General features: G+C 38.9%; 1 protein-coding gene across 6 annotated transcripts in view; it reads right to left on the bottom strand.

The window, feature by feature from the left end:
* The window catches only part of LOC129246862 (protein expanded), a 57,291-nt gene that overhangs the window by 26,195 nt on the left and 18,346 nt on the right, over positions 1 to 12,750 (bottom strand). For all 6 annotated transcript variants that reach the window (XR_008582520.1, XR_008582522.1, XR_008582521.1 and 3 more), the window contains 2 exons: positions 8,293 to 8,429; positions 6,886 to 7,031 (listed from right to left, as the gene is read on the bottom strand). Coding sequence is in view for 3 of the 6 variants with exons in the window: in XM_054885547.1 (XP_054741522.1) it covers positions 6,886 to 7,031; positions 8,293 to 8,384 (238 nt within the window). In the remaining 3 variants the exon portion in view is untranslated. The remainder of the gene's footprint in view (positions 1 to 6,885; positions 7,032 to 8,292; positions 8,430 to 12,750) is intronic.

The raw sequence follows: 12,750 nt of genomic DNA, 5'->3' as shown, positions 1-12,750 counted from the left end.
CTTATCGTTGCATGAAGCTGACGGTTTTAAGGAAAAGTAAGAGGGCGTTCATGTTTTGGGCTGCTTCTCCGAAAAAGGATTTGGTCGTTTATTTGTGCTTACCACCAATCTCAATGCACTTTTGAGGAATAAAGTTTAGAAGACAACGATCAAATAAAATGCAGTTTATGAGAATCGAATTGGCCAAATAGTTTCCAAGTATGGTAGTAGCGATTACGCTTACATTAGACGGACTGTATGTCGGTTACAGATCCACGCATATACATAACTCCGACCGCTATTAGAAAACATTTTTTCTTAATTTTGGTGTTTCACCGAGATTCGAATCTACGTTCTCTCTGTGAATTCCGAATGGTAGTCACGCACCAACCCATTCAGCTACGGCGGCCGCCTCAAAACTCAAGTAATATCTGACGGAAATATGCGAATTCGAAGCTCCACGACACTGTGAAACTGCAAAATTAACTTTTCCTCTTGAAAATTTGTGTTCATTCAAAAGGCTTCAAGAATTGCATTTATGACTGTCTAGGAATGACCTTGAAAAGACTTTGATAAGCTTTATTCTGCAGAGGGCAGATAATGCTGACTAAATACCTAACTTTAACAAATTCTCATGCAAAACTTGCAGAGCAATTCCTGTAGAATACATTTTAAATGGAATTTCAAAAGAGTCGTATTTTTGGCATGCTAAAACAGGCGGCTCTTTCCAGTTCAACACCGAAGCACTGTGCTATGGAAAGCTGAGCTTAAATGCTAGTCAATTGTGGGCTGCGGGCAACGATCAAAACTGACGGGTGCACCGTCCGATAAGGTATGAAAAATAAAACTAATAAACACAAACCAGTATTTTTAAAAGGTGATTACAACGCACGCCATACCAACAACCAAGCATTCGAGAGATGCAATAGTCCAGCAGTAAGACAGGCGAAGATCCAACGACAACTCGCTGCTAGCTCGATGTGTTGGTTCCTTGCTGATGTTGGTTGCAGTTTTGTTTGTTTTTGATGTTGCTTTTGGCTATGCATATTGGTTGCACCGGCTGAGTCGAGGCCGATGCTCATTTTAGCTCATTAATTCTAGAGATCCATGCAATGGTATGTGAATACGAACACACCAAATTACATACGTACATACATACATTTACACAAACTAAGCTACATATATAACAGATACGTGTCTGATGCTTACACACCCATACACACGTATGTATAGAAAGAAGAAGGCTTGTGCCAGTTGGCAGTTAGTAGGGTTGTCAACTCTGGGACAAATGGCAAGATGGGTTGAAAAAGAGAATGTTAAACCATATTTGAGCGCATGGCAAACATTTTTTTTGTATTATTCTATTTAACATTAACAGAACATGGGTTCTGTTTGGTAAAGTTCCTTCTTCTCCAATTTGTGATGTGTGTCTTAATATTGCTCCACAAATGCAGGGATCTACAATTTTATGCCGCTTACAAATGGCAGATGGTTTCTATGAAAAGATTTTCATGGCAGAAATAAACTTGGCGGTATGCCCTTTCCTGTTGGGAGGCGACTGCTATTAGAAAAAAACCTATAATTTGGTGTTTCATGCCCACTGTACGCTTCGATCCCCGACCTCACCGAATGGTATTTAAGTACAATTTGTGGATAAAACCTAGTTTTACGAACAATTTGATATTGAAGTAAAGGATCCTTCAAAAGTGACGCCTAGAACTCAGTAGTGAATAATTCCTTGGTGGTTCATTTTTTTATGTCACATTTGACATTTGTTAAGTAAAGAGATGTAGAATTTTACACGATAAAACACGCGTTAAAATGATTTTATTAAAAATGGTCGATTTTTTTTAAATTATGCAGCAAAAATCGTAATTTGGTAGAAAATCGGGGGAATTCATCGAGAAACTGGTTCTGTCGAGGACAGAAAAAGGACTAGCGAACGAAAAACTGGACGTTCTGTTGAGAATTATCATTACTGCTTTGGCGCAAAAACCTTCAACTTCGGTAGGTCGACTTCTCAACAATTAGGCATTGATGAGTCGACTGTTTGGCAAATTTTACCTGTAGATGTGCTAGAATGTCATGGTAAGCATTTAAATGATGCCATTTTTCACACATACATAATTGTTAAGCGCCATATTTTGAATAAAATAATGAATGAAATTATATTGGCTGACATTTGGCAAGCCTATTTATCCGTGTATTAAAGGTCAGTTAGGCTAGACTTAACTTAAGAAATTTGCAACGGAAATATAAATAAATATTGGAAAAACTATAATAAATTAGCATCCAATGCCATATGGGTTCAAAATCAGAAATGAAAATAAGGAATCTTCAAACGTGCGCCCATCAAGAAAAAAATGTGTGCTAGCCAGACACTTTATATTATTACCGAATATAGCCGAATCTATTAAAGGTGGTATCGGTAAATCAGCTGATTTCTTTTTTGTTCTTTTATCGTGTCCATGTGCCTATAAGACCAGAATGAAAAAAGGCGAATTCATTATTTGTTTTCTACTTTGCCAATACTTTGTTTTGACAATCAAACTTAAAAAACATTTTTGTTGGTATAGTGCCACCACCTTTAATGATAGCGCCTTGATTATTACACTATGAAATGTTAAAATATTTTGCTTCTCTATCTTCTATTGCAACTGTGACGACAGTTCGTCTACTAAAATGCCACACCAAATAAATTATTTTCAAAAATAATTTCCACTCTGCACTCGCATGAATTTATAAACAAGCTGATTACTCGTGTTTTAAGCTCTGCTCGATTTTAAGCTCAATAAAGCGCTGAAAGCCGTAGTGCTTGGAACCCCTGGAATGCTTAGTGCGCAGCTCTAGCTTTAGGGCGTAAGGTTAACATTTAGAAACGAAAAGACAATAATTGGGGTAATTTCCTAAACAATAATAAACTGAATCGTTTCACCAAATTTTTTTTCGGTAAAATGTAAATCCAACATTACGATGCATCAAAGGCAACCCGATTCTCTCACTGCTTGTTTGTTCCATTCAGTTGAGACTTACAGGGTGTTAACAACGGATGTCAACAAAGAGGAAATTCGCTACATTTTACAGTTTTTCTTTGATAAAGGCGAAAATGCGAAAATACAAGTCAGGCCACTGAAATTGTGAGTGGTGTTTATGGTGCCGATACTGTAACAGCTAATTACGTACAATTTTGTTAAAGAAAATGCCGAAAATGTTGATAAAATAAGAGAAATAATCAAAGTTGACCGGGATGTTAGTAGTCGTAGCAGCGCAAAAACAATGGACTTTTTCCCTAGACTAATATTTAGCAATAATAAAACGGAAAAAAATTATCTATGGCTTAATGGCATTTCGAGTCAAAATACTTATATTTTGCAACTAATTGTTTTATATGCTTTAAATATAAAACTTTTCCATTATTTTCTTTTAATATGTCTCATTGATAATTATATAAAGATATTTCCGTCGTGAAACAATTTTCTTCAACGCTTTATTAAAAGACTCTTCTCGAGCCTCTTAAGTTAACTTTTAACTAACCGCCAACACAGCTTTCCATAAAAGAGGTTGGCTAAAATATAATATTATGTTAAGTTAAGTAAAGTAAATTAAGTCTAGCTTAACCGAGCTCTTAGACTGAGTGTATCTGGCACGTTGCATTCAACGTGGTCACTTGCGAAAATATGTGCATATAAAAAAACTGATTCAAAAAGTTATACAAAAATGTTCCACAAACAAACAGAGAGACATAAAATTGCTAAAGACACAGCAAATATTGTACAATAATAGCAGCAGTTGAGGGCAGCGCGCAACAACAGCAATGAGTTGGAGAATATGAAAAATGCAATGGCTGCCCGCGTAGTATACAAAAGTGAGGAGGGCTCAAGGGCGAAAGGCCTCCGATTGGAGGCAACTGGCAACTGGCAGCGGACACAAGGCGCGTGTTCAGTAATTCAGGTAGCAGTCGCGCGCATTGCTTTAACACGGGTGCGATCAGACGAGCGCACGGACGGACGTCCAACAATGGTCGACGGTCGATGGTTGATGGTGGATGTTGGATAGTCGACGGCCGACGGCCAACGGATCTGCTGCCACAAGAACCAGTAGCCGCAGAAGCAGCAACCATGGCTGCATTAACAGAAAACGAAACAGCAGCGACGAGTCGCTTTGATTGTAAGGGGTGAAGAACAAAAAAGAAATACTTATACAGCTGCACCAGCAGCAACAAGAACAAAATCGTGAAAGCATAAAAGCAGTACCAACATTAAAAGTAGCAGCCACATTGAAAATAGAAAGAAGACAGGAACAAAAATACAGAATCCAACTGCTTAGGAATGCTGACCAAACTGGCTGCTGGCTCTTGGCTGTTGGCTTCCAGTTTAACAACTGCGATTGCGATTGGGTCCGTGCGGGCAAGGTCTGCGGAGGGGAAAGGCGCGGGGTCAGCGAAGAGATAAGTAGCAGTTGAAAAGACACATACTCATACACACACGCGCACGGAGCCGGCCATACAAACCTACATCGGTCACAATGTATAATTTGTGGTGTTTGTGTTGGAATGCCTGTATGCAGTATGCAGCTGGATGTTGTAAAAGTACGCGCAGTGAATGGCTTGGATATATAATGTGTAAGTATGTACAGCTGTTGACAGCTAATTAGAAACGACACTTATTTCAAAATAAATTTCCATTTTTCTTTTAAACACGTATTTTCATAACTTTTTGCCAATTTTATTTAAACATATGATAAACTTAAAAACTAGTGGAAAACAATTTAATCGCAATTCTTTATTAAATATATATATATTTTTTTAAAGCATGTGAAATGCACTATTTGGATAGGGCAACTAATTAGAAACAGTAATGTATTATCAGATCAACATAAAGATTATGTTAGTATTTGGTTCCATAACCCTTTTGCTTCAACACTGCCTCACATCGATTGCGCATTGATGTAATGAGATTCTGACAGCGCGCCACAGGTATTGCTTGCCATGCCGTTTTTACTTCGGCAAAAAGGACATCCATATTTGGGATATTTTTGGCACTCACGGCTTTTTTAACGTCATCCCAGAGATGCTCTATTGGGTTTAAGTCCGCACTGGATGATCTCCATTCCAAAACATTGATGGAATTTTCGTCGAAAAACTGTTTCGTCAACTTTGCCGTGTGCTTTGGATTATTATCCTGTTGAAACTTCCATATAACAGGCAAATTTTCCTCAACCCACGGCAACATTACATTTTTTAGTATATCGACGTATTTCTCATTCTTTAAAATTCCATCAATCCTATGGATTGGGCCAACACCATTCCACCAGAAACATCCCCACCCTATGATTGATCCTCCACAATGCTTCACTACCCACGAAACGTAGCGAGGATTAAATTCTTGGTTGATTGGCCGTCGAACATACCTTCTACCATCTGGGCCTATGCGATTTAACTTGGTTTCATCGCTCCAAACGATATATTTCCATTGATTTGGAGTCCATGACCAATGGGATCTCGCAAAGACTACTCGCCGTCTCCTTTGTATCTTGGTTAGAAGGGGCTTCTTGCGTGCTGCTCTGCCATGCAGTCCAGATTCGACCAGACGCCGAGCAATTGTCCTCTTGGATATTTCGAAATTATATTGATTCTGAATTTCCCGTTGAATGTCAGTGGAAGTCGTTTTTGGGTCTCTTTTGGAGATGATTGCTATCTTGCGGTCAATTTCTGCTGAAGTTTTCCGGGGCCTTTTCTTACGTGGAACATTGTCAACAGTCTTAAAAAGTTGGATATGCTTTAAGGCGTTAAAAACCATTTTTTTTGAGCATTTCACTGTACGACTTTCCAGCTTTACGAAGGTCAAAAATGGAGCTCCGCAGGGCAGGTGTACAGTTGCTGCTTTTTCCCATTACACATCTTGAAGACGAATATTTTAGTTGCTTTTAAACAACCAATTTAAAATATATACATACCAAAAAGTCGATTATGTTACTATTAAAATAACACAACTTGCCGAATATGCTTCCATTGAACAACTGTTTCTAATTACTCGTCTCAGTTTATTTACCTTGAACTAAGTAACCCATGCACTTCGTTGGATAATATTAACAGAACTTCAATTTCACAACTACAAAACTAGGCGCATTGGGTGGTAAATAGAGTAACAAAAGCAATGCAAATGATTTTAAGAGAAAAAATAACGGTAAATTTAAACAGTTTAATATTATGCTCATCAAGCGTTTATCAAAATGGAGCGTTTCTAATTAGCTGACAACAGCTGTATGTGTAGATGCACGAAAGCTGCATGGGCCTGCTGGTATGAATTTGAAAAGAATATACATACCCACATATGCATTTACATATATACGCACACACAAACATACTTATGCATATGCCCGTGGCAAGAAAATGGTACGACAGGAATGTATCGCATCGGAGGCAGCATGTTTTCTGCAGCAGAACACTTGCAACTTGCAACATTTTTGGTTCAACAAAAACAACATCACAATGTGGTGTACATATGTACGTGCGTATGTATATATTTCTCAAACTTCAAGAAGTTCAAATACGGCTTTGGGTGAAGATTGACTTTCTGATACTAATAATTACCTCCAGAGACAAAATGGTTTAAGGGCATAGACTTACGTACATACATATGTATGGATATGTGTGTTTATATGAAGGTGAATGAAAAAAACGTGTATAAGAAATTTAGTTTTACCATACTTGCTGACCACAAAATTTATAAAAATATTTGCCGAATCAAACGAGTTTTTGTCATAGAAACTAAATCTAAGATCGAAGGCAGTCTGGAATTTCCGACAGTAATCTATGCAGAAGATGTGATTTTCTAATATCCCTTTGCTGTGAATTTTCGTTGCGTATACGCGCATATAGTGTGTGTGTTTGTAAGTTAAACTCACCGATGAGCACCGCCAAACCGAACAATTCTGTATCGAGCATGCCTTGCGCTGCAAAATGTAGGCATGTTTGTGTGTACACTTCTCTCACTCGACTCTTGGCATCGACTAGGAAGTATAGTGTTTTCGGCTGCTGGTTTCCCAAAAGTCTGCAAGCAAAGATATGAACTAAATTAGTAAAATACAATACAAAACTTGTGGAAAAAGAAAATGGAAAGGAGCATAACTAAAGATGTTTCTGTATTTTCTTCAATTCACAATGCAAAAAAGGGTTACAGGGTGGCACAAAGACCATTTCGTTTCGAATCAGTAATTGGTTTAGCACTTACAGCTCGTTCTCACCCGAAATATTACTTTTCAAATAGTATCTCAGTCATATAGAAGGAAAGGAAAAAGTTGTCGCATGAAACATAAAAAAAAACTGTGCGTGGTGCGCTCTCCAACACTTTCAGTCGCTTTCATCGAATCGTGGTTGTTGTTACTGAGCATGTGCAACGCAATCCGAGTAAATCGCACGTTTTCGCGAGTTTTAACAAGCCAGAATGAAAAATATGTTGATCCTACGCACATTTGTCGAGTCTCGGCGGTTATGCTAAAAAAAAAACAAATACTCAATAAAATTGCAGCATTTAGCGATTGCAAATTCCACAAGTCAATTTCGCAAAGTCAATGCGGCTGGAGGGAATATGAGTTAGTTGCAGATTATGGGGCACTGTTTGCTGTTTATGAGTTAAAGATGTAGTCACGATTTACAATCAACCTTTTGTGCACCAAAGCTCGGTAATGGTATTTTCAGTCATCTTGGTTGTTGTTGTTATTGTTGTATCAGGGATATAAATCAGGATCATTCCGGTAACGCAGAACCGTCTAAAGAGCGAATGTACACTAAACTAGATGATCTTATTAGCCAACTTGGAATTGTCAATTTGCCACCACTTTTCTGACGGACAATTTACAGTAATCTGGAACAACTATTCGGACTTAAGGCGTTTACGTTTTCGAGATAGAATCAGAAATGATCAATTATATAAACCGTTAAGTATTGGACTAATAGGATGCATAATTTTCCGATAATGCTATTTTTTGTGCATATAATTCTTATGTAAAGAATAATATAGCACTTGAACCACCCTGTATATGGAAAATGAGTAATATCTGCGTGTAAATTTTTAATATAGTACAAGTATAATGGTGCTCACACTACCCAACGTAAGCGTACGCCCTTATCAGCTGACACGATGAAACTAACGAGAGCTCCATGCAAATCAATTCTCACCACCGTTCGTTCCGTAGTATCGAAGATGGTTGAGTCATCGTGTCAGCTGATACGGGTGAACGGGCGTTGGTGAGTGTGAGCAGCACAAATGCTATATTTTGTGAGTGACTTTTAATCGTCCCTAGTTCACTAACCTTAGTGCTAAAAAGCGTGATCCTGGTGACAGTTGTTCGGCCGATGACGCGCATACTTCTAATGGCGCGCTGACAGTGCAAAACGCTCGCATGCTGCATCATTACTTAAATGCAACAAGTCCTTCGGAAATATCTTTCTGCAAATAAAAGGGAAGATACGTTAGTAAGAGGGCAAGAAATTCAAAAAGGTTTAATAATACGCAAACAGATTTAAATAAAACAAATTCTGTATGAGGATAATGATCGAGAATGACAAAATGCGGCTATTGTTGAGACAGTTCATCCTATATTTAATAACTTTGAGTTGAACGCAAAATATTCGGAGAATTAGTCAATGCACCACGAACGCATGCATTTGACTACAATTGCTGTAAGTTGTTAAACCATTAGTGAAAATGAAAAATTTGTGTCCCTTCACGCTTCTCTACTTAGACAGGATGAGGACTATATCTGGGTCTAGATAAATAATTTTTAATAAAAATATAAATTATCCAGTGACTGTTAGGAAAACGACTATCAAGGAACTCTTTGCCTTTATTAGCGGGCTGACGATACTTGGGCTACAGCGGACTAGGAGCGTGGTATGGGGATATAAAAGATCTTCTTCTTCTTTGAATTCATCCTTTTATTGTAGCGCGTCTTGGAAGGCATCGCTGTTACTGAAAAGAAATGCAGCGATCTGCTCAGTAAATTAAATGATTTTTGTTTAGTATCTGTAGTGTGTTCAATGGCCCACAATTCGACAGAAAACTTTAATTTCTTAAGTAAATCATAAATTACACTACATATTAATTACCTTCAGAAATTAATATTGGTAGTCGAAAGAGTCTTTTCGTATTTCTAATCAAACTTCAACTAATTTTTTTTTTATATTTATAATGAACTTTATTAAACCAAATATGTATCATTTTGGTCGACCACCTTTTGCCATTTTTCTTCTAAAGACATTATTCCATCAGTGTAAAACTTTTGTCAGTTAACCAAAAATATTGAGCCCGAGGCCCGGGTAGCTCTATGGAGAAACCTTGTATCGGGTATTTTTTAGCTGCAGGAGAAGTATCGATATCGATTACTATATATTGGCAGCTGAGAATGGCAAACTAAGTTGAAATTTCTGTTCAGTAAGGCTTGGCAAGTCCGGATTGTGGAAATTTACTTTGAAAAAAAAAAAATAAATAACTCTGCTCGCGAAGTTCATAGAGCAAAATTTGAAGAAGACGTCGAAAAGTTGATTCGTCGTCGTTCTCAACTTGTTGGCTGGAAAAAGTTTTACATAAGAATTTTGGCTTACGTTTGCATCACATTTCTGCTGATTAGGCTCATTTAGATTCATGATTTTATGGAAAAACTAGTTAACAATTGATCGAATGTCAAAAAATAAATGCAATGAAATTATCTACCAGATTATAATAAAAAAAATCATCCTAATAATATTTCTGTTCTGTATTATTATTCAAAGTTCTCAAGCTCTTAAAAACTACCCTATACTTATAACGAAAGCTTGCAACATTTCATAAGTTATCGAGAGGTGTAGACATTCGAATGAATGAATCAATTGAAAAAATTCGATCTTGAGGAGCTTATTCCACACTTCCCGATCCACCACGAATAAGAAGGACTCCCTTAGTGCTTGCTGAACCATCTTAGACCTCTTCGTTCGAATTTTCTATGATATATCAGCTTATTGAAAAATTGAAATCAGATGCAGCAGTGTGGGAAATCAGGTGTTTCATCCGACTAACCCAAGCCTTTGACTGCCAATTGGCTTTGATTCGCTTCAGCCAGTTCGGAATGCTTCACAAATTGCGAGACGCACGAAATTTAAAATCTTCGATTCAAATGTGAAACTTTGCCTATTGTATGGATGCGAAATCTGGAATATCTCTTCGTAAATTGTTGCTGATGAAGATCTTGAAAATATTCTGGCCAAAATTATACCTTTTGGAGCAAAACTCAACAAACGCCCGTGCTCTTTGAGATGCGAAAAAGAAAATGTAACTGCTTTGGCGATGCCCTGCGCGGTGAAAGCGGAGACCTAACAAGAACTGCCATTGGCTGGAAGCCTTGAGGTAGCCATAGACGAAGGAGACCAGCAAACACCTGATGACGACTTTTAGAACAGGAAATCTGCGCCATGGGTCTGAGCTGGAGTAAAGTGAAAACTTTAGCGTGCAACCGTCTGTGTTCCTATATTTTTTTTAGAAAAAGGTTTTTATAAAAAAATCGCTTTGAAGGCAAATATACCTACACCAATGAATGAATTCAAAAACAATAATTCTAGGAAACTAAAAATTAAATTAAAACCATACATTTCAATAATGCTGTTGTTTATTTTTGTATTTAAAAGTTGTAGTTGTTCGGAACCTCTTTCAATAAAAATATCTAAGAAAATACATAACTACACGCAACATTCCTAATATAACATAGGCACGTGTACACTACCGCGTATATACAAACGTGCACATACAACATAGTACAAACCTACACAGCGGGTTAAGGGGTTAGACCCGCAGCGGGTGGGGTTAGAATTTTCCCGCGGTTATGGATGCCTGTCGTAAGAGGCAACTAAAATCCACACCCCAGTCTGTTAGTTATGAGCATTAACTCAACTATAATAGAATGAGGGAAACAGGTATGGTAAACGGCGGGGGGCTTGGGGGACCCCATTAAGATCGAGACCAGTAAGATCTTAATTATGGCAAACTGGCAATGGAAAGGAATTTAGTTCGACATGGGCTGGTTACTGTGTTATTCTAGGACATTAGTAGGCAAGGGTGATACCTTCCCGAAATGGCTCCTGGGTTAATGTCACAGTAGCCCCCGTCTCGTTAAAACCTTTTTGCAGGCCTCAGGTAACACTCTCTAAGCGTCACCATTCACTTGGTCGTGTAGGCCCAGTTGAATTTTTTCCTGGTTAGTGCTGACCCGGCTCTGAACACATGTACCCATAAAGACATGTGTCAACCCTCGCATGGCCTCCCTACATAGTATAGACAACCATGGGATTATAAGGCAACGACACTTCGATTAGAGATAACGGACCTGAGTGGCGACTCTTTTAAAATGGAGACACAGCAACATACTAAAACAACAACAAAAACAATAACATTACTAAGTGGCAACGAACCAGACAAACAAAGAGGCAGCAATAACGGCAGTAGAGATAATGAGGTCGGATCGGCGGAAGCCAATGCATTCCGGAGAACATCAAAAACTCTCAGATCTCCCGTTCTTGTTGCTGCATCGCGCGAAAATGAGACTGAGGCGATGAAAGATAATATCGTGAACAGCGCGGATAGTAAGGGAACGGCATTCTGCGGGCTAGGCGAGAAAATACGTAGCCTAGTTGAAATGCTGGAGGAGGGCAAAAGGCGTTCTATACACCAGCCTATGAGAGATGTCATAGAGAGTATCAAGGCACTATACGAGCTGGCAGCCATTGAGCAGGGAGACCAAAAAGCCAAGGAGGTAATTAGGAAAAGCAGCGGTTCATAAACATCCCCATGGCTAAGGCACAACCCAGACCCCAAGAGGAAACTGGATGGTGCGGTTTCGACTCCAAAACCTAAGCGGACCAACTTGGAGAAGAACAGAACAGGCGTACAGCAAGTTACTGGAACACCATCCGGAGGGAAACTAAAAAAGCGGATGCAACTCAGTGGAGAACGGTGGCTAAGAAAACCAAGCCAAGGGATGCAAGACCAAGAAGAGTTAAACCTGACGCAATAGTGATAGAAGCGAAGGGCGAAACTTCCTACGCGGAAATACTGAAGTCAGTAAAATCCGACCCCAAACTCGGAGAACTTGGTAAAATGGTCTCAAAAATAAGGCGAACGCAAAAGGGTGAAATACTCATCCAGCTATCGAAGGCGGGTGAACAAACCAAGGAGTTCACCTCAATAATAGGCAATACACTAGGAGAATGAGGGGCGGTACGGAGCCTAACACAAAAAAAGGTTCTTGAGTGTAAAGACATCGACGAGATTACTACCAAAGAAGACATCATAAGCGCAATATACGATCAATTCGACATTGGGGCATCTACTGTAGAGGTAGTAAATATACGAGAGGCGTTCAATGGCACACAGACCGAAGTCCTAAACCTGACAGAAACAGAGGCGAATAAAATTCTCGCTGCTGGACGAATCAAAGTGGGCTGAGTAAACTGTCGGATCCGTGAACGCCTAATATTAACAAGATACTTTAAATGCTTAGAGTTTGGACACATTCGGCGAGACTGCAAAAACAAAGCAGATCGTTCAAAACAGTGTAGAAAGTGCGGGGAGGAAGGCCACATCGCGAAGGAATGCAGTAAGGACCCAGAATGCATGCTCTGCAAAGCCAGGAGGGAATCCAATTTTAAGCATATAGCGGGCAGCGGTAGATGCCCAGTTTTCAAGAGAGCTCTGAGTGACCAAAGGAGATGAGAGTTATCCAGATTAACTTAAACCACTGCGA

Source organism: Anastrepha obliqua, chromosome 5 (assembly GCF_027943255.1).
Source record: "Anastrepha obliqua isolate idAnaObli1 chromosome 5, idAnaObli1_1.0, whole genome shotgun sequence".
NCBI classification, from domain to species: domain Eukaryota; kingdom Metazoa; phylum Arthropoda; class Insecta; order Diptera; family Tephritidae; genus Anastrepha; species Anastrepha obliqua.
This window is presented reverse-complemented; position numbering and strand designations above follow the sequence as displayed.